At 37.3% G+C, this 19276-nt stretch overlaps 1 protein-coding gene across 3 annotated transcripts in view; it reads left to right on the forward strand.

The window, feature by feature from the left end:
* DNAAF11 (dynein axonemal assembly factor 11) overlaps nt 1–14063 on the forward strand; it is a 33571-nt gene extending 19508 nt beyond the window's left edge. For 2 of the 3 annotated variants that reach the window (XM_079300691.1, XM_079300690.1), the window contains exons 11-12: nt 4806–4891; nt 13779–14063. In XM_079300691.1, coding sequence (XP_079156817.1) covers nt 4806–4891; nt 13779–13965 — 273 coding nt within the window. In that variant the 3' untranslated portion in view covers nt 13966–14063. Of the gene's footprint in view, nt 1–3114; nt 3352–4805; nt 4892–13778 lie in introns of those variants that run through there. The other variant, XM_079300692.1, reaches the window with a different exon arrangement.
* The last annotated feature ends 5213 nt before the right edge of the window (nt 14064–19276 follow it).

Raw genomic sequence — 19276 nt, forward strand, 5'->3', positions numbered from 1 at the left:
TGAGGCCTTGACACTTGCCATTTTGAATAGTGCAATTTTCAAATGTATGTAATTTTTTTTTGTTTAATAATTACTTGTCTTTGGGTTATTTTAAATACTGTCAGTTTTCTATCCCATACCCTGCTTTTATTACTCATACATCTTGCTAGTCTCTTTGTAGATGATCAATGCCTTAGAATATGTAAATATTTCCGAGTGTCTCTGGATATATATTAACTCTGCTGCCTGCCTGTAAAATCATACCTAAATCAGCAAAATGAATATTCTCTCTTCATACTGTGATTGTGAACTGCCATTATTCCATTATTAACTTTATATTTAACCTACCTTGATATTTTTGCTACATCTACATGTTTTTCCTAGTCTGAGGCTCTGGAGCATAATTCATCTCAGAATACCTGATTCTCAGATATTTGTAAAGCATGAGAAGAGAGAAGCACTATAGAATAACTGGGTAGATGTTCTCAGCTTGGCCTTGGTTTGGTTAAAAGTGCTTGAGTAGTGCTTGGACACAGCAAGAGATGCATGAATGGAATGCTGCAGGGTGTCTGTTGTCAGAGGATTCTGGAAAGCAGCTTTGAAGAGAAGCACCTGAGAGTCTTGGCTGCCACAAAGTTGAACATGAGTCAGCAATGCCCTCTTCTGTCAAAGAACACCAGCAGTATCCTGGGCAGCATTAGGAGTGATGCCAGCAGGTGAGGGAGGCCATCCTCAGTTCAGCATTGGTGAGAGACACGCAGAGTGCTGCTCCAGTGCTGGGCTCCCCAGTGCCAGAGAGACATGGACATGCTGGAGAGAATCCAGCTAAGGGCCACAGAGATGATCAAGGAACAGCAGTACCTGTCCTATGAGGAAAGGCTGAGTGAGCTGGGACTGTCCAGCCTGGATAAGAAAAGGCTCAAGGGGATCTTATCAATACTCAGCAATACCTAAAGGGAGGGTGCAAAGAGTCAGAGCCAGGATCTTTTTGGTGGTGCCCAGTGACAGCACCAGAGACAGTGGGCACAGACTGAAACACAGGAGCTCCCTCTGAAGACCAGGAAACTCTTGCTGTGAGGGTGACCAGGGGCCTGCACAGGTCACTCAGGGAGGCTGTGAATCCTCCATCCCTGGAGGTACTCTAAAGCCATCTGGATGTGATCCTGGGGAACTGGCTCAAGCAGGACCTGCTTGAGCAGGGAGCTTGGACCAGACAACCTCCACGGGTCCCTGCCAATCTCCAGCATTCTGTGATCCTGTGAACTTCATGGATTACTTCACTACAGTTGCATGTAATGGATATTAATCCATTGTTCATGCTTCTTTATTACCAGTCTATTAGTCACAGAATCTGTTCTCTTCCCCTAGGACTGAAATAGAGTGCTCAGTTTGAATTTTTGTGGCATAGATCCTCTTCATATGATCGCTATCCATGCTATTATCATTATTATTATTATTATTAAATATAGGAGGAAAGGTAAATGAATAATGATTGACAACAGGAAGGCCAATAGATATTTTTCTTGCAGAATGTTGTGGCTGATTTTATCAAAGCTTGAGAATACTAGTTTGAGATTGCCAACTGAATGGGAATTCCTCTTAGTAAAATAATAGGAAGACCAGAATACATTCAATTTCTTTCATGCTGTATCAGTGACAAGAAAACTTTAATGACTATATTACAATGTATTTTATTCTTTTGTTCCTGAAAAACACTTATCAAAATAATATTTTTTTTTGCAACTAGAGAAATGGCCTAACACATTCCTTACATAACTGAAATGTTGTCCACTAATCTAAAAATAGTCTCCTAATAAGGTTCATGCAATAGTATCCTAAAAGTATCTCTATCTTCTCAGTAACACAACAGAAACCTATCTGAATTCTAAGTGCTTGTTTTAGTGAGCTCCTGATCAGGTTAATAAACTTTTCACCATTTATTTTGTAGCCTGTTTATAGTTCCCTAGTCTTTAAAAACAAAAACAAAACCTCTTTCCTTGCCTCTCTGATGCCCTTGCCACAAAAGAGTAAATTTCACATGAAGTGAAAGGAATAATTTTCATATTCATTACTGGAAACATTTTTAACCATATTACTCTCTGCACAACAAATCACCACAGAATGGGTGCCTTTCTAAGGCAGTGTTTACCAACATTTCTTGGAAGGTCATCAAAAGAAACTGAAGGGCACAATGTTCAGTGAAATAATATAGTGGCACTTTTAAAGTGTAGTGTTTATAGTGCAATAATCCTTTATATGGAAATTTGGCATGAGTAAGGTGTTGATAGTGACTACACTTTAGATGTCTTGTATTCTGGGAAAAGTATTTGTGACATGAAGCTTCTCAGATTTTGAACCTCTGCTCTGGCAGCATCATCTTTACAGATGATGCAAGAAAATGAAAAGCTGGGAGGTTCTTTAACAGCATTTGACTAAAACTGGCATATTAAATAAATGATTTCATAAAATGTCATCAGTAGATTACACCAGCATTTTAATTACTGCCTTAGTAAAAGCATCAAACCCCAGTGTTATTAACAAGCAGGTTTTATTTAGGGTTCTGAGACATTCTCTGTCATGTTTTAAAATTTTCTTGATTTAGTGAGTCAGAGAGAAAAATTTGGACTTTTGATTAATTCTTTATTATATTACCAGTGACAAATGAATGTTGATAGCTTTTTATTTCCTGGGCTTTCAAAAGTGATTAAAAATTTAAAGATCAATGAGAGATTCCTTAATTAATCTAAAAATAGGAGTGCTATGTATTATGCATGTCAGTGTTATTTGATAGGATTACTTTGTATAATTCTAACCTACCTAGATATGGTAAATGCAGTAATATTTCATTACCCTCAAAGGCATATGGAGATACAGCTGTGGAACCCTAGAAATCTAATAATCTTTCATAAATGTGTTTCAGGGAAAATCTGCTACTCAGAGGAATTCCCATTGTAGAATAAGAAAGCCATTGTAGGGAAAAAAATGTGGACTGAAAATATGAATAAAAATATGGCTTTCACATACTCCTTCTGTTTTCTCAAATATACTCTGTTTTTAATTTAAAACATCTATATCTAGAATCCTTTGATAATGATCTTAAAAGGGATGCATTTTCTGTTTTCTAATTGATCACAGTGGTGCCTGGAAATCATAGGATATGCTGAGTTGGATGGAACCCATCAGTATCATCAAATCCAACTCCTGGCCCTGCCCAGGACACCTCAAGAGTCATACCATGTTCCTGAGAGCATTGTCAAAGTGCTTCTTGAGCTCTGTCAGCTGTGCTGCTGTGACCACTTCCCTGGGGAGCCTGTTGCAGTGTCCAAACACCTTCTGGGCAGAGAAACTTTTCCCTAATATCCAACCTAAACATCCCCTGACACAGCTCCAGGCCATTCCCTTGGGTCTTGTCACTGGTCACCAGAGAGAAGAGTTCAGTGCCTGCCTCTCCTCTTCCTCTCGTGAGGAGGTTGAAGACCTCAAAGAACCTCCCCTCCATCTCCTCCAGGCTGAAGAGACCAAGTGACCTCAGCCACTCCTCTTTTGGCTTCTCCAGATCCTTCACCATCCTCGTGGCCTCCTTTGGATGCTCTTTCATAGCTTTATGTCTTTTTTATGTGGTGCCCAAAACTGTACAAAAAATGTAAATATTAAAAATCATAGTATTAGTATCATCAATATTGGTATCACAGAATAACTTCCAGAAGCTTCATTATAATTCTTTAGTCCATTTTCTTATATACCACAGGCTTCAAATTTCACATTGTTATCTTCCTGCTGATCCCAAGGCACACAAATCCTAGCTCTTCCCTAAGTTCCAAGGTCAGTTCTTCTCAAGGATGTATTTTCTTATGAGTGCAGAATCAGCACATTTCTTCACCATCCTTGAGTGTGCTCTGAGGACAAAGTAAGGAGCACGAGTCTCAAGGGGATCAATGGAATGAATTTCTATTAAAAAAAAAAAAAGAGGGAAAGTAGAAAGGTACAAAGCTTTCTTTCCTTCATCAGGGCATGTACAGAATCAGAGGGGTTCAGCCTCTTGACACTGATTTCCAGGAACAGATGACAAAAACTACACATCTGTCTTTATATCATTTGGGGTTCAGAATGGAGACAAAATTCACAAGGCTTCTGGAACAGACTACTCTCAAATCAATTGCACTATGAAACAGTCAATAAAATAAACTATTTGGTATAGTTCTGTTCTTCTTCCTCCTTTCAAGTGCTTGAGGGATTCCTCTGCCACGCTGTTTTTATGAAGGGAAAGAGATCCTTTTACAATGAGATACCCTTTTGTTAATAACACATCTTCCAAAAAATGGTGGACGTGTTCTCTTTGAGAAGGGGAATTAATCTCAACTTTGAACCTAAGTTTCTGTTTTAGCAAGAGGGCTGAGGGAGTTTGTGGTCACATTGTTATTTGAGTGAGGACAAGTCCAGATTGCAGCTGATGTTTAATAAAAATATCAGAACAAATACTTGGACACCAGAAACAACATGCAATCAAGTAATGTGCATTATTAACATGGTGCTAAACCAGACAGTATATATTAAAATACAAGTAGATGTAGATATTTAAATATTCTTTTATGTATAATTTTATAAATGTTTGACTGTATTTCCATTCAGATGATTTGGTTTCACTTGCCTTATGTCTGTGTTTCATGATGAGTGAAGAGTGTTAAAATGTAACAGAAAGAGTAAATGTCGCAAGAGAAAATTTATGCAGACACTCTCCATTTTCTATTTTTGAAAGATTATTTAAATGCTTGTGAGCAAAAGTGTCAACTTTTATGAGAATTATGTTTTGTCTATTTTTATTTTAGGCTAAAGAAATAATCCTGGCTAAGCAAAAAGTTTCAGCTTCAATTAAACATTCTGAATGCAAAACACAACAAAAAAACACAAGAAGGTAATTCCTTTTCTCTTCTGCATCTGTTTTATTTTTATCAGTGTGTTACTCACATGCCACAATATGTGTTCTTTTATGTTATTGTTGAAAATATGAAAATATTGATTAGTCTAGAGTAAAAGTATGTCTGAAAGCTGTAGATTAATAACCTATTTGGTACTGTTCATTAAAAAGTGATTTCATTGTGTTGAATCTTGTTACAAAGACTAAATAGTTAGTCAAAAATGGCATTTTGGATTGTGGCTGTTCTTGGTCTCAATATGTAGGACATAAGCAAAATGGTTCTGCAGGAGTCAGTTGTAATTAATTCTACTTGTAATTTCTTAATAAAAATCATTAACTTATTTTCTTGATGATCTGCCTTATGATAAGATGATAGGGCAGCTGCAAGAATTTGTTGAGGTTACTAGTGAGCCCCAAGTGAGCCCTTTCCTTAAGTAGCAGTCATTAGAACAGTGCATTACTCTGATTACCAAGAATTTCAAATATTTTTAGAAAGTCTAGGTCAAATGGAGGATACTTACTCTCCATTATACCTGCAAATTCATGGAAATCAGGTGAAATGGAAATATTGCACCCATTTAAAAAAGAGTAGGAAGAAGGATGCTGGGAACTTGTGATCCATCATGCTCACCTTTGGGGTTTCTACTCTACCTGAAAATCATGGAACAGATCCTCCTAGAAGCTGTGTTGAGGCACATGGAGGACAGAGGGGTGGTTCAGGACAGCCAGCACAGCTCCACCAAGGGCAAGGCCAAACAAGTGACCTTCTGTGATCAAATGCCTGTACCAGTGAACAAGAGAACAGCTGCAGCTGTCATCTGTCTTCTGTAAGGCCTCGTTCATGGTCTCCCACAACACCCTTCTCTATGACTTGGTAAGATACTGACTTGATGGATGGACTGTTCAGTGGTTTAGGAATTGGTAGGATGATTGTGTTCACAGGGGGATAGACAATGACTCAGTCTCTGGATAAAGATCACTGACAAGTGATGTCCCTCAGGGGCCCATACTGGGACCAGTACATTTTCATACTATTTTCCCCAGTACATTAAGCACACTCCCAGCAAGTTCATGGGTGACTCCAGGCTGGGTGGTGCAGTTCCCATGCCAGAAGGTGGGAGGTCATCCAAAGGGATGTGGACAAGATTGAGAAGTGGGTTCATGTGAATGTCATCAGGTTGAACAAGGTCAAGTGAAAGGTGGTATAAATAAAGGCTGAGGGAAGCAGGCAGTGTGCACTTGCAGGCCAGAAAGCCAGCCATGTCCTGGGTGGCATCAAAAACAGCATGGACAGCAGATTGAGGAGGGGATTCTCCCTCTCTGTTCTGCTCTAACAAGACCCCACCTGGAGTTCTGCATCCAGCTCTGGGATCCTTGGTACAGGAAAGACATGATTCTGCTGGAGCCAGTCCAGAGAAAGGCCACAGGAATTATCAGAGGGCTGATAGAAACACCTGTCCTATGAGGAAAGGCAGAGAGAGTCTGGGTTCTTCAGTCTGGAAAAGATAAGGCTTCAGGGAGACCTTCTAGCAGCCTCGCAAATCTTGTAAAAAGATGGGGACAGATTTCAAGGCATAACTGTTTTAAAGTAAAAGAGAGGAAATATATAAGAAAAATTACTGTGTTATGAAGGTGGTGAAACACTGGCACCTGTTGCCCAGAGAGGTTAGGGATGCCCTATCCCTATAAACATTCAAGGTCATGTTGAATGGGACTCAGAGCAACCTGATTTAGTTGAGGATGTGCCTTGCTCATTGCAGAGGGGTTGGACTGGATGATCTGTAAATTTCCCTTCCAACCCAAACCATTCTGTGAATCTGTTCTGTGACTCTTTGCAAAAGGTATGGTGCTTTTCCACAGAAGTGTAGCTAAATCTTTAAATTCATTACAAGAAATAAGTTGAAAAAACAGCTTGTGGATTAGGAAAATATATTTCCTTAGAACCCTTTGTTTGCCTTTAGTTTTGGCTGCATAGTAAAAATTTAAATAATAATGGAAGTAATAATGTGAAATACTGCCCTTTCCTGCCAGCAAATGAACTAAAGGTATTTCATGGCATACTGAAGCTCCAAGAATTTGTGTTTGATTTCTATGCACTTTTAAATAATTATGAATATGCTTCCTGCAGATTTTGAGAGCTAAAATTTTACAGGAATATATGCCACAAAAGCAGAAGTAGGAAAAGAGTCTTTGAATTATAGTCCTTTCTAAAAATAGTATGCTTTGACCTCTTTAGCTGAAAAGTCGCTGACTAGCCAGATGTTAAAAATTTGCTGAATAGTTGTCTCTTAGATTACAGAAGAACATTCATTACAGTGATTATACTTGACAGCTACAGATGTCTTAGCTAAATGCTGTCAGACATATAATCTGCCAAACTGTAATGCAGAGCTTTAAATCTCTTAAACTCTTGTTACATGAAGATACTGTCATTACTTCTGCCATGTATGAGAGATTTCTTCTGTGACTATATAAGAAACTGTACTTGGAGCCTTCAAAGAGTCAAGTTTCTGTGGAAGGAATTTGACAGACTGATCTATTATATTTACAAAGCCTCTATTAATGTAGTAGTTGAGTGTGCCATTCCTTAGTGGAATTGGCCTCATGATTCAGCTGTAAGATACTAAAGCTGAGTTCTCCACAGCTGCATAGAGGAAATTCAGAGGTAGATAGAAACTGACTTTTCTGAAGTTGTACTGGAAATCTTAAGAGTAACAGTTACATAAAGTCAATAATCCTTGTCTCATGCCTTCACCTTTAGATATTCTTCCTTCAGCATGTTGGAGAAGAAAGAAATTAAATAAAACTCAAAATGTAAATATACACACATTTGAATTCCTCCAGTAGTGAAATATTCATGGGAATACAACTTTTTTTTCTTCCAGTTTTTGAGTTTTATTCTTTTGCTTTTGTTTTGTTTTTATAATTTTATTTTATTTCTGTAGATCTTTATATACAGAGAGGTTGAGAAATGTAGCCAGTGAATGGTTTAATTTTAAGAGGTAAAGGGATGCCAATTTCTGCAGAATTGAAAACTAATCAGCAAGTTCTAATCTATACACACTTTTTAGATTGATGTAAGGGATGTAAGGTAGAGATGATTTCTATCTCTGTAGTTCAGGCATTGCAATCTGACTGCCCTAAGTATCTTTTCTCCTCTTAGCAGGAGTGCACTGGGTGACAAACCAGCCCATGTTCTAGAGAGTACCATGTGATACATTAGGTTGGAAATCTGACTTACATTCTACTGGAATCAGTTCTTAATGGCAGTGAATAATGTTTGGCTTTTGACAAGTTTTTGGTTTTTTTTCAGTTTTGTTTAGTTTAGGTTTTTTTCATCTTAAGGAGATTGTTAAGGAGAAAAAAAAAATGCTCCTAGATTTTCTACCTCTGTCTCCTGGTAAACCTAATAATGCCTTTGTACAAGTTATCAATTTCCAGCCAAATGTCACTAATTGTGAGAGACATAAAATATATAAAATTACCTGTTATATTAAACTTGAGACTGAGAAAACTGGAAAGTTTTTAACCACTATATTGGATCTTAATTCCAATCTTTTTCTGGCAAACATGTCATGATAAGTCTCATTAATGGAACTTCTTTTATGGTTTGCAGTTTCAATGATAAACAAGCATTACTTTAATTGTCTTGGAGAAGTCTTTGGGTTTCATTGAGCTTTTCTTTGCTTATTAGCAAATAAAGAATAAAAGATGGATTATTTCAAAAATTCTATGGCTATCTCACTTGAGATGTAAGTGTTGCTGAAGATGAAACATACTGCAAAGATCTATTTTACTGGATGACCCTGATTTAGCTTGGTTCATTTTGGTGAAGAAGAGGCAAAGAACAAATTTCTGGGAAAAAACTGTAGATGTGAGAGTAAGAATCTTTCTTGGGGAGTGAGAAGTTGTAATTTGAATTCTTGAATTAGTGCTGGTGAAGTGTTAGAATCCTGCCTTTCCACAGACTGAATGTCTGAAAATCTCTTCTAGTCTTAGATTTCTACAGCTTACGCAGAGGGATGTGATGAGTTGGAAGGGAGAGAACTCTGTGCTGTGAAGAGAAATACCATAGAACAAAATGAGTCATTTCCTCAGGTCTGGGAAGGGGAGGTAAGATGAGGTCAGAAACTGAATGGATTGCAGACAAACTGATCTGAAAGAACTGCAGGAGGATTTATGTGTTCTTTCAGAACCTAGATGTTTAAACCAAGCACAAAGATTTTAATGTGAAGAAAGCCAAAAGCATCTGAAAAATAAATTTGTGCAAAGATCACAAATGACAAGTCAGTTATCAGTTCTCTTGAGATGTAATGCCTTTCATAAATACCTGGGATTAGATCACAAATCTTGAGAGCTGAATAGTTCGCAGAATTAATATTTTCTGGCAATGAAGTTTGCTAGTTGTCATGAAGACACTGAGAATTTTCAGAATGCAAGTGATATTGTATGGGAAAGGAGGAATCATAGGAACTGGAATTCAGTTGGCTTCTTAACCAGAAAATGCAGTCAGATACGACTAAGCAACGTGTTAAAAATGTTTTTTACTCGAATTAATCTCAAATTATGGAGTAATTTGCATTCTTATAGAGGCCTGGAACTAATCAAAGTAGAGGGTGTACATCTCCATCATTTGACTAATGAGGAGAACAAAAGGGTAGGGTGCCTCAGAAGTGATTTGAAAATTAATTTGCACACTGGCATCTAATATTCCTTAACTGTAATAAAGGTGAGAAGTTTTCAAAAGGTGCCCTTCTGGAGAAAGCATTCTCAAGAGAACACTTCAGTTAGTTCCTGATCACTGCAGTCCAAAGTTATCTTTTGTTGTACATATGGGACAAGGACAAAAGTCTGAGGGCAGTGATGGACTTTAAAGTTGCTTTCTAACATTCCATAACTGTGAGAAAAGCTTCATTAGAATAAAGTGTGTTTTCAGTATATGTTTCCCAAGTGTTTAAAGGCTTCAAGTTTGGCTGAAAAATTTGACAGTGAAAAGAGAGAAAAAAAGATGATATTATAGCCACATACAGAAATTCAGTGTCACTTTGCATATTGCAGGTATTGGAGCATATTTCTTGCTTGCAGACAAGGTCAGTTTAAAATTTGGTATCTTGAAGTGATTATTCAAAAGAAGGAAAGGGATGGAACAGTGAAGTTGAAAATGTCACAGTGGCTATGATTTTCTGTCCAGCTTTTAGAAACATGGACACTGGTAATATATACATTCTCAGTCTGATAAATTTGTGAAATATATTTGTCTTTTAGAACAGAATGGCCTAGGTATCATCAGCCTTTTATTTATCAGAATATTTACCACTAATTTGTTAGTTATTCCTCACTGTTGTTTTGTCCCTGAGAAATGCATTTGATTCTGCCAGTATTCATGTCTTCCCACTGATTCTGAAGACTGCAGTTACAGCTTCATTTCAGATTACACACAGATACAGAGATTTAAAAGGTATCTTACATAATGAAAGAGGAATTAATTTTATAGGTACTTTTAAAAAAAACATAATTATTTATTTAGATTATCTAGTAGATTTTTTCTAAGCTTGTATTTTCAAAAATTGAGACCAGAGTATGACAAGTATCCCACATTCACTATCAGTTTTTAACATACCTAAATAAAGATTTGTCTTTCTCTAAGCTCTCAAATAAGATATACTCATTCCATATACTGGAATCACTATTTTCTTATTCAAGAAAAGGATGTATTAGTACTTTGTTTAGGGTGATAATGATTTTTTTGTCCTGTTTAATTCACAATTTTAAAAGATTTGACAAAGGGCCTGAAAAAGTGGTTGGTTGTGACTCCTAAATATCTTTAGATACTCTCATACCAGAAAGGAAACTTTCAATGACATGTCAATAACCATATATTCTGAATCAAAGACATGAGAAATCTCTAGCAATCTAAATTTTATTGAAATTCAGAAGTTGACACAGGGAAGTGTAACTATCAAATCAAATTTAAATATCAAGTATGGGGACTTAAGACTGAGTAAATTAAAGTGTAAATTATCAAGAAATACCTAATTATCAGATAGGCTGTGAGTCACACACCAGGTTGTTCAGCAGGCTGCTTCAGTTATGTAAAACTTTCTTTATTGTGGAGTCTTCTAATTTTATTCTTTAAAAGCCTAGCCAAACTGTGTGGAGGTAGAAATAGCCTTTCAAAGGGGAAAAAATGTCAGGAAGAAATAAAGGATTTAGTTTATTTTTGTGTGGTACTCTAGTGTTTGACCATAATTTTTTAGGTAGAGAACACTCAGCAGCAGGAAGTGCCAAAAACTGTGAACTTTATCTATTTTTTAGACCTGAACTTGAAATGGTTTGCAAACACTGTGATTTTCATATATATTCTCTAGCTGATTCTTCAAGGAATATTTTTGTTTCCATAACAGCTGTTTTTGCTCATGGAAGAGCTTCAGCCAACAAGATGAGTTTCATTCTGCCAGGTGGAATTACATGGAAAAAACCCTAATTCTTTCTTAAAAAAATATTCAGGTGGTTCCCCTTAACCTCATCAATTCCCACCCTTTTTTGCATAGATTGTGTGATGAGAGCAGTAGATTTGTGTTGCAGCTGCTCTGATTTCAACCTGAGTCTTGCTGCCAGCCAGTTGTTGTATCATGGTAGCTTGGACACCTCTGTGGAGCTTTACTAAACAAGTACAGAATGTTTGATCATGTCCATGTAAATACATGAAAATCCACTTCCTTTCTGGAAAAATTCACCTGTGCTTGACTCTCAGGCTTACCTGTTGCCTGTTGCTGACACTCTCTGAGATTATGTGTGTTGTTGCAATTTTGAGAATGGCTGATGCCATAACCTTTTCATACTTGTTGATGTGATTTGTTACTTATGATACTCACTGTAAATTCATTTCTGGAGTTCTGAAGTTTATTCTGCTACTAAGCAATAAGATATTCAATCTCCATTATTGTGTCTTCATGAATGATAATTTGTACAATTTTGGAGCTATTCAACAAATGTGAGATACCACTGCTAATTGAAATACTTCAAATTAAGGAAATTACTTTCTATCATGTGATGGAGGCACTAGCTGAGCCTAATTTTTTCTCATGTTTATGCTTTTTTAGTTTTTTCTGAGGCTCCTCAGATTAGTGGTAAATGGTTAGTTTAAGGGACTGTTGTCTTTGTGATCTCACCAGCAGCTATTGATAAAGTGATTACAGGTCACAGCACATTTCATAAATTACACAGGAGGAAAAAATGCCCTTTATTTTTGGGGGATGAACATTTTTCAGAATGTTGCCACAAACTGAACATTGTTTTGTTTCATTAAATTGTGCAGTGCAATATCAGAAAATAATCTAGCTTTATAAACTGAAGAATGTTCAGGGTAAAGAAATAAGACTTCTTATATTTGTTTTCATTACCCATAAAATTCCACTCTGAGTAATTTTTGCTTATGCCACTATTTGGAAAAGATTTATGCAGATTATTAAAGCAGGCAGCTTCTCTGGCTGTTTACTGTTTTCTGTTCAGAAAAAAAATGATCAAATGATTCTTTTAGTACAAGAAAAATCTAGTGGCATAGAGCTGAAAGAGGTGGCACAGGAGGAACCTGCCAGGAGCCCCTCTGCATCTCTTCAGTGGGACAGAGACCCTGCACTCAGGTGCTGCCTGCTCACATCTCCCAGAGCCTTGATGGAGCAGCATTGGCAGAATCTGGAAGCTGCCTTGCAAAACACTCTCTTTTCTAACGACTAAAGATGGTGTGTTTTCAGTTTAAACTCTTTTATCGTATTTTTAATACAAATTTTAATTTCCTGTGTTGTCATCCATAAAATGCATTCTGTCATGCTGTGACTTTGCCTCCCCCTTGTTTGTTCTATTTCTAAGGAGCCTTTCTGATCTCCTGGGTAAACACAGTTTTCTCACATCTCTGAGGGCTGAAGCACTGACTTTTCTAATGCTGAGCTGAGAACTGTGACTCAATATAAAACATGAAGATGTACAAATCATGTACAACTGGAAGAAATTAAACATAATTTTACAATTACATTTCTGTTTTGCCATTTTTTCATGTAAATAGTTACTAGTTGTATGAAAGGTTAGATTTTTTCCATTGAATCATTAAGCTCCTCTATGAGAAAAGAACAATGAGATTAAATGCTGCAAGACAAAGAGTATGTTTCAAATCTTTGATCATCATGTGACATGGATAGATTGCCTCAATGAGTGGCCAGTACACATTTCTAAGTGCCATCTGAAAGAGTATTCTTAATAGCAATAGAATCTTAAAACTTTATTAAAAATCTGACTTTTCCTATAATTTCTTTTCATAATAAAAAAATGGTGCAGATTAATGTTGTCAAACTATAAAAATTAGCTGATCAAGGCAGACAAGTTCCTACAATTGTATTTTCTCTATAAATGAAATTATTTCTATTTTCCAGACATGGACCTAGAAATTAATAGAAAGGAACTGTGTAAAAAGAAACAGAAAAAAAAAATTAAAAAACAATTGAATTTTAAAAAATTACCTTACATCAATAGCCAACCATTTGTACTGTGTTACCAATAGTCACCATGTTCTGATATAAAGGGAATTACAGCTATCTAAAATTAACTTTTGAAGTCTGGAGATTAAGGATTCTTCTGTACAAAATTGTAGAGATTTTGTATTACTTTCACATGTTTACACTTAGAGTTTTTATTTAGCAATCAATTCTCAAGTTACAAGAACTCTTAACCCTGGTTTAATTGGACTCAGTAACAACCCTCATACCAAAGTCAATGTGTTTATAAGCAGGCACCCAAAATAGAACCATAGAATCACACAGTAAATTCAGATGGTTCTGTTATATTTGACAGTGAAATTAAGTTTTTTCCATTTCTTTCCCTCTTGTCTCAGGAGTGGACAAGTTGAGAAGTTAGAAGTGGATCCTAGTAAATATTCATTCCCTGATGTGACAAAGATAATCCAAGAAAAGGAACGAACTGGATGGGGACCTAAAAAGCTCCAACCACAGAAGGTTACAGAGGTTAAGAAGAGCTGTGTTGATTTTGAAAATAATGAAGATGTTCCTCCTTTGATTTGAAACATTCCAAAATATCTCCTCTTTAAGTAGCATGAATGCTTGTGTTGAATTCATGACCCTATAAGTAAATAAAATAAAATAGAGCTGAACTTGGCAATGTCATTACATTTCCTATCAATAATTGTTTATCCTGGTGGTTTTGGCTGCATTTTATGTTGGTATATTGCTATATAAATTCCTTTTTCTAGATTGTTTACTTAGTAACTCTGAAGTTAGAATAGGGGCCTTTTATCAGAGATTGTCATTTCTTCAAACAAATTACTGTCTGGGTTTAGAGATGGCACATAACTGCAGAAAAAGAGAAAAAAAGGAAGAAAGCACTTGTAACAAGATTTGTGATTTTTCTCATTAAACTAAGGATAGGAAAAATCTCTATGTATTCCTTCAGTGTTTTCATTTTCATGACAGACAGCAGTAGAAGGAAAGGGCATGGTTAGAGGGAGAGATGCTGCTGTAATTCACCATTCATCACTGAATGTCCAGCATAATGCCCAGCTCCTGGATTCTGGAGCTTGCCTAACAATGCCATTCCTGAAGAATCTGGGAGAGAACAAAGAGAAACTTCAAGAAAAAATTGAGTGACCTACATTATCTTCCTTATGCATTGGTAATTGTTTATAATGGAAGATTTCATTTGGAATAGAAAAATGCTTCAGATTCAAATCAGCTTTTGCTTTTAGTCAAGAGCAAGCAAAGACAGGAAAAATTAAACAATATTTTCTGTTTAAAACTTGTTTTCATCCTTATGATAGAAGATTAATATGTTGCAGCTGTAACTGAACCTCAGAGTTCAGATAGTCCCCACAGTATCCTCAGCACACGGTCATGTTCATAACACAGCCTTTGAAAGTGCTAATTGTGAAAAAAATTCCCAAATTGTGAAAAAAATAATGCAAAAACCTCAGCAGCTTGAATGAAAATATTCCCGTTGAATTCTGGGAATTTTTAGCCACTCTAAAGTGCTTGATGGTTCTTCACAGATGTTTAATGTAAGATAAAGATAAATAGTCTATCTTAAAGTGCACTGAAGAGAAGCAGAAAATATCCATCAACTTAGGCTGATGGCTTGAACCATTGATATATTTTCTTCAGTTGCAATCTGAAATGGATATAGGGTAAAAAATGGAGTTTCATACTAATGCTGGATATACTAAAAGCTGAAAATAAATTTTGTATGTCTCAAAGACATAAACCAAAGTTGAATTTGGGCATCATCTGGTGGACTGTCATATCATCTTGGATTTTTCTTTTTCACTGACTCAATTTTTCCAGATCCAGAATAAATTTTTCAATGATACAAGCCTCTGAGCTCTGGAATATATTTGATCAGCTCTGCTCTGGTTAATGGAGTATAAAAACATCAATTGCTTTTGCAATATGTCCCAATTCAGTAGAAATGCCTAACCTTGCCAGCTAACTATGGGAAAGACACATTAAATTTTATCTCTTGATCTCACTGAGTACTAATATGCCGTGGGGTGAGCATGGCTCATTTTCTGGATTGCACATCAAGGTTCTGTATTTGAGTTTGCACAGGGTGTTCCTGCCCCGGGGTGGCAGTGGGGCTGCAGGATCTTGGGGACAAACAGGTTCCAGCAGGGGCAAAAGGTGCCAGCAGTAGAGGAGGAGGAGCTGAGCAGGGGCCCAAGGGGAGCTGGAGGAGGGGGAAGGCAGGAGGGGCTGCAGGCCCAGAAAAGGGGTCCCCACCTGGCAGCTCCAGAGAGAGCCCGTGGAACAGACACCCCCTTGCAGCCCAGGGAGAGCCTGGGAGTCCTGAAAGCTGGTGCTGCTTCATGAAACTGTGCAGCCCTTGTAGGAAAACAGGCAATGGATAATGCAATTTTTGGCAGTCAGATGGACGATTTATGTTTTTATTCCTTTCAAACCTACTTCCATTTATTTCAGAAATATGAATTTTGCTAACCTTGGGATAGGTGAAGAGAAAGGGCTCCACCACTTTTTTGAAGCTAAAACATGAGTAAATTTTGGCAACAGATCCAAATTTATTTTCATTTCCTGTAATTTAATTGATTGCTGTGAGGATTTCCTGATGTTTCTAAGAGGTAAACCTTTTACAGGCTTTCCTCTTTTTCTTCACTGATTATTGCTGAAAATCTTGTAGGGACAATCAAACTTTCCAACCTTCAGCCAATATGCTCGAACCTGTTAAGAGTTTCAGATAATTGTGGAAAACAGAGGCATCCATGCAGCCTGGTCAGGTATGGTTATATTATTTTTTCATAAAAAGAAAGCTATAAAAATTAATCTCTAATATCAAACCAAAGGATACTGTGATTGTGTCTTTCCCCATTCCAACTCAGTTCTCTTTTTCATCTGGTTTCATTGTGAATAGATTTTGCTCTGTTTTGGGGGGAAAAATAAAAAAATATATTGAGACACAATTACACCTCTTAGGAAAATTAATAGCAGGTATCAAAACATTCTTGGAACTACTGAAGAAAGAATTGTTTCATATGGTAACATAATCTTAACATAACAGGGATCCAGCCTGAAAATGGAGTGTATTCTAAGAATCAGATTCATAAACCTCTCGATTGTGTATGGCCATGGAAAACACAAGCAGAGGTTGATCACAGGCAGATGAAGTGCACGAGCACAAGATGACACCACAAGAGATAAACACACAAAATTACTGATTACTGTAATGCAATTTTGAGAAAAGAAAACAAAAGAATAAAAAGGACATGCAGCCAAACATAGATAAAATATCCCCTGCATAGGGCAAATTAAAAGATAACAAAAAGAATTAAACCAGAGAAAGGAAGACTGAGGAAGAAAACTCCAGCATTTTCTCCCCCAGTTAAGGACATGGGAGCTGATCAAAGCCACTGTGCATCTGGAACATGACTCTTGTATTTAGAGGAGACAAAAACAGTGCTGCTTTTTTGATTTGCCACTTGCCTCATTCTGCCACTGCAGACTCAGCAGTTGGACATACAGCATTATCTCTTACTATGTAATTGGGTTAAGTAGATTAAAATTTCAGAAAGCACTGAGTGTGTGTTGTGATATTTCACCTCTAATGAGATGACTGGAAGAATTTTAGTAGTATGCAGCTGATGGATTTACTCATCATCCAATAGACAGGAGATGGATGGGGTTAATGACGAATTCTAGCAGTACTGAGAGGAAAGATGTGTAGCAGTTCAGAAATGCCCTTGGATTGGCCACAAAATCTTCCTCTTGTTCTAAAAATTGGGATGGGATGTAAGTTTTGGATTTGCCATCAGAATGAGAGTTTTGTTGATGTACTAAACAGAAAGTGTCCGGTTCCTTCCAGCACTAAATTGATTCATCTTGGTCAAAAAAAAGCAAAAGAAGAAGAGAATCTGTTACACTATGGCAGGGTAAAGCTATCCTGTACTTCCAGTTCCACTTGTAGTGCAGAACAGTGTGCAATAAAATAGCAAACTTAGTTCAAAACTACCAGAAGGTCTTTTAGTCTTGGGTAGATTTCTGAATATACTCAGTCAGAATATATAATATATACTGGACAGTATATACAGTACTGGACATGCAAAATATGCTTTCCCACTGCACGTTTCAAATGACAATAAAAATTCGCATAAGGGGGAACTGGTGAGTAGCAAATACATTTCTTAGTGGTTAATGAACATAAAAGAAAGCCACAGGGGCCCTGAGCATTGGTCTTTTCCTGAACAGTTAAAAACCAGGTGTTTGCAGTCAGTGCTGGACTGGGTAACTTCACCCAAACTAAATCACAGCATCACAGAATGTTGAAGGTTGGAAGGGACCTGTCATGTTTGAACCGGAGCCAGTTGTCCAGACCACATACAGGTGGCTTTAAAATACCTCCAGGGATGGAGAATTCACAACCTCCCTGGGTGACCAGTGCAGGCACCTGACCACCCTCACAGTAGTAAAAAATGTTTCCTGATGTTCAGAGGGACATTCTGTGTTCAGCCTATGCCCACTGTTTCTGGTCCTGTCACTGGGCACCACCTATTCACACTTTACTTGCAAATTATTCGTGAATAAATGTATTTCTTCTCTTACAGAGTCATCCGTAGCATGCTGAAGCTTATTGTTTTCATTTGCAGCATCTGAGCAATACTGGCATAAAAAGTTTTTTCTCCTTCCACCTCTGATACACCCAGGCAGAGTGAAAGCTCAATGAAGCTGAAATCTAAGAAAACAGCATATGAATTAACAGGAACAAAAGATATGACATAATTTAGAAAACACAGTTTACTCAGAGTGACAGTTCATGTTTAACTTTTGAAAAAGCAGAAATGATAAAAGGTATTATTAGTGGCAGAAGTGCTGCTCTTGGTTGCACAGTTGTGTACTAGAACTAATAATCAGGTGGGATCCCTCTGAGGCAGGTTTTGTACAATTTGTTCCTGCATCAAACATGTCACAGTCAAGACACTGTGACAGCCACAGAGTACATCAGCTCTGGAGACTGTTTACTCTGTTGGTTTCAGATTCACCATGGATTACATGAGCTAGGTATAAAATACAGACATTAGGAGGAGCAGGGAAGCAAGGAAATAATGTTAGCCAGACTGGGCATAGTTTCTTCTGCCTTACAAACCCTTCCTACAGACAACAGCAACCACTCCCATACAGAGCACAGAAATGTGAGCCACAGATCCATTTAAAGAAACTCTGCAGCTCCTCATAGAGAATTGGCCAGGGATCAAGAGTCAAAAGCCCATTCCCTTAAGGAGATGGGCTAGTACAGAGCCAGCCCTCTGCTTTGTGTAGGTGTTAGCATGATAGTTTATCCTTGGATGAGTTCAGATCTGCACAAAATGTCAATTTTCCCACACAGGGCACTATACAGAGGTGTCTCAACTTATAAGGCACTTTTCTGATATTTGATAACAGCTTTTCTAGCATGATGTATAGTAAAGTCATAATAACCAGGCCGACACTGGGGATTATACTTCTGTTACTGGAAATACAACATTCAGTGTAGTACAGCCTGAATGTCTGGACAAAAAAAGATCTCAGAAGTTATAGCATGTGTCATATGAACAGAAGCACTTAAAAACTCCACAGCTCTAAACAAAAAGCATCTTTCTCCTCAGAAACTTTACAGGAAATATATGTATAGCAGAGCTGACTGGTGAACATTTGGCTAGAAAGATGTGACCTGTGGTTATGTTTTGACCCTTGTTTTTGTGCTCTCACTGCTAACCATCTGCAAGTCTACCAGCAGCATAATTATGCCTGTTTGACAGTGTACATAAATTAGTGTTGGCTCCCCTGGTTTTGCAACAAGGCAGGCAGCCATCTGACTTTTTAATTAAAGGATTTCACT

The sequence above is a fragment of the Erithacus rubecula genome, assembly GCF_903797595.1.
Source record: "Erithacus rubecula genome assembly, chromosome: 3".
Taxonomy (NCBI): Eukaryota; Metazoa; Chordata; class Aves; order Passeriformes; family Muscicapidae; genus Erithacus; species Erithacus rubecula.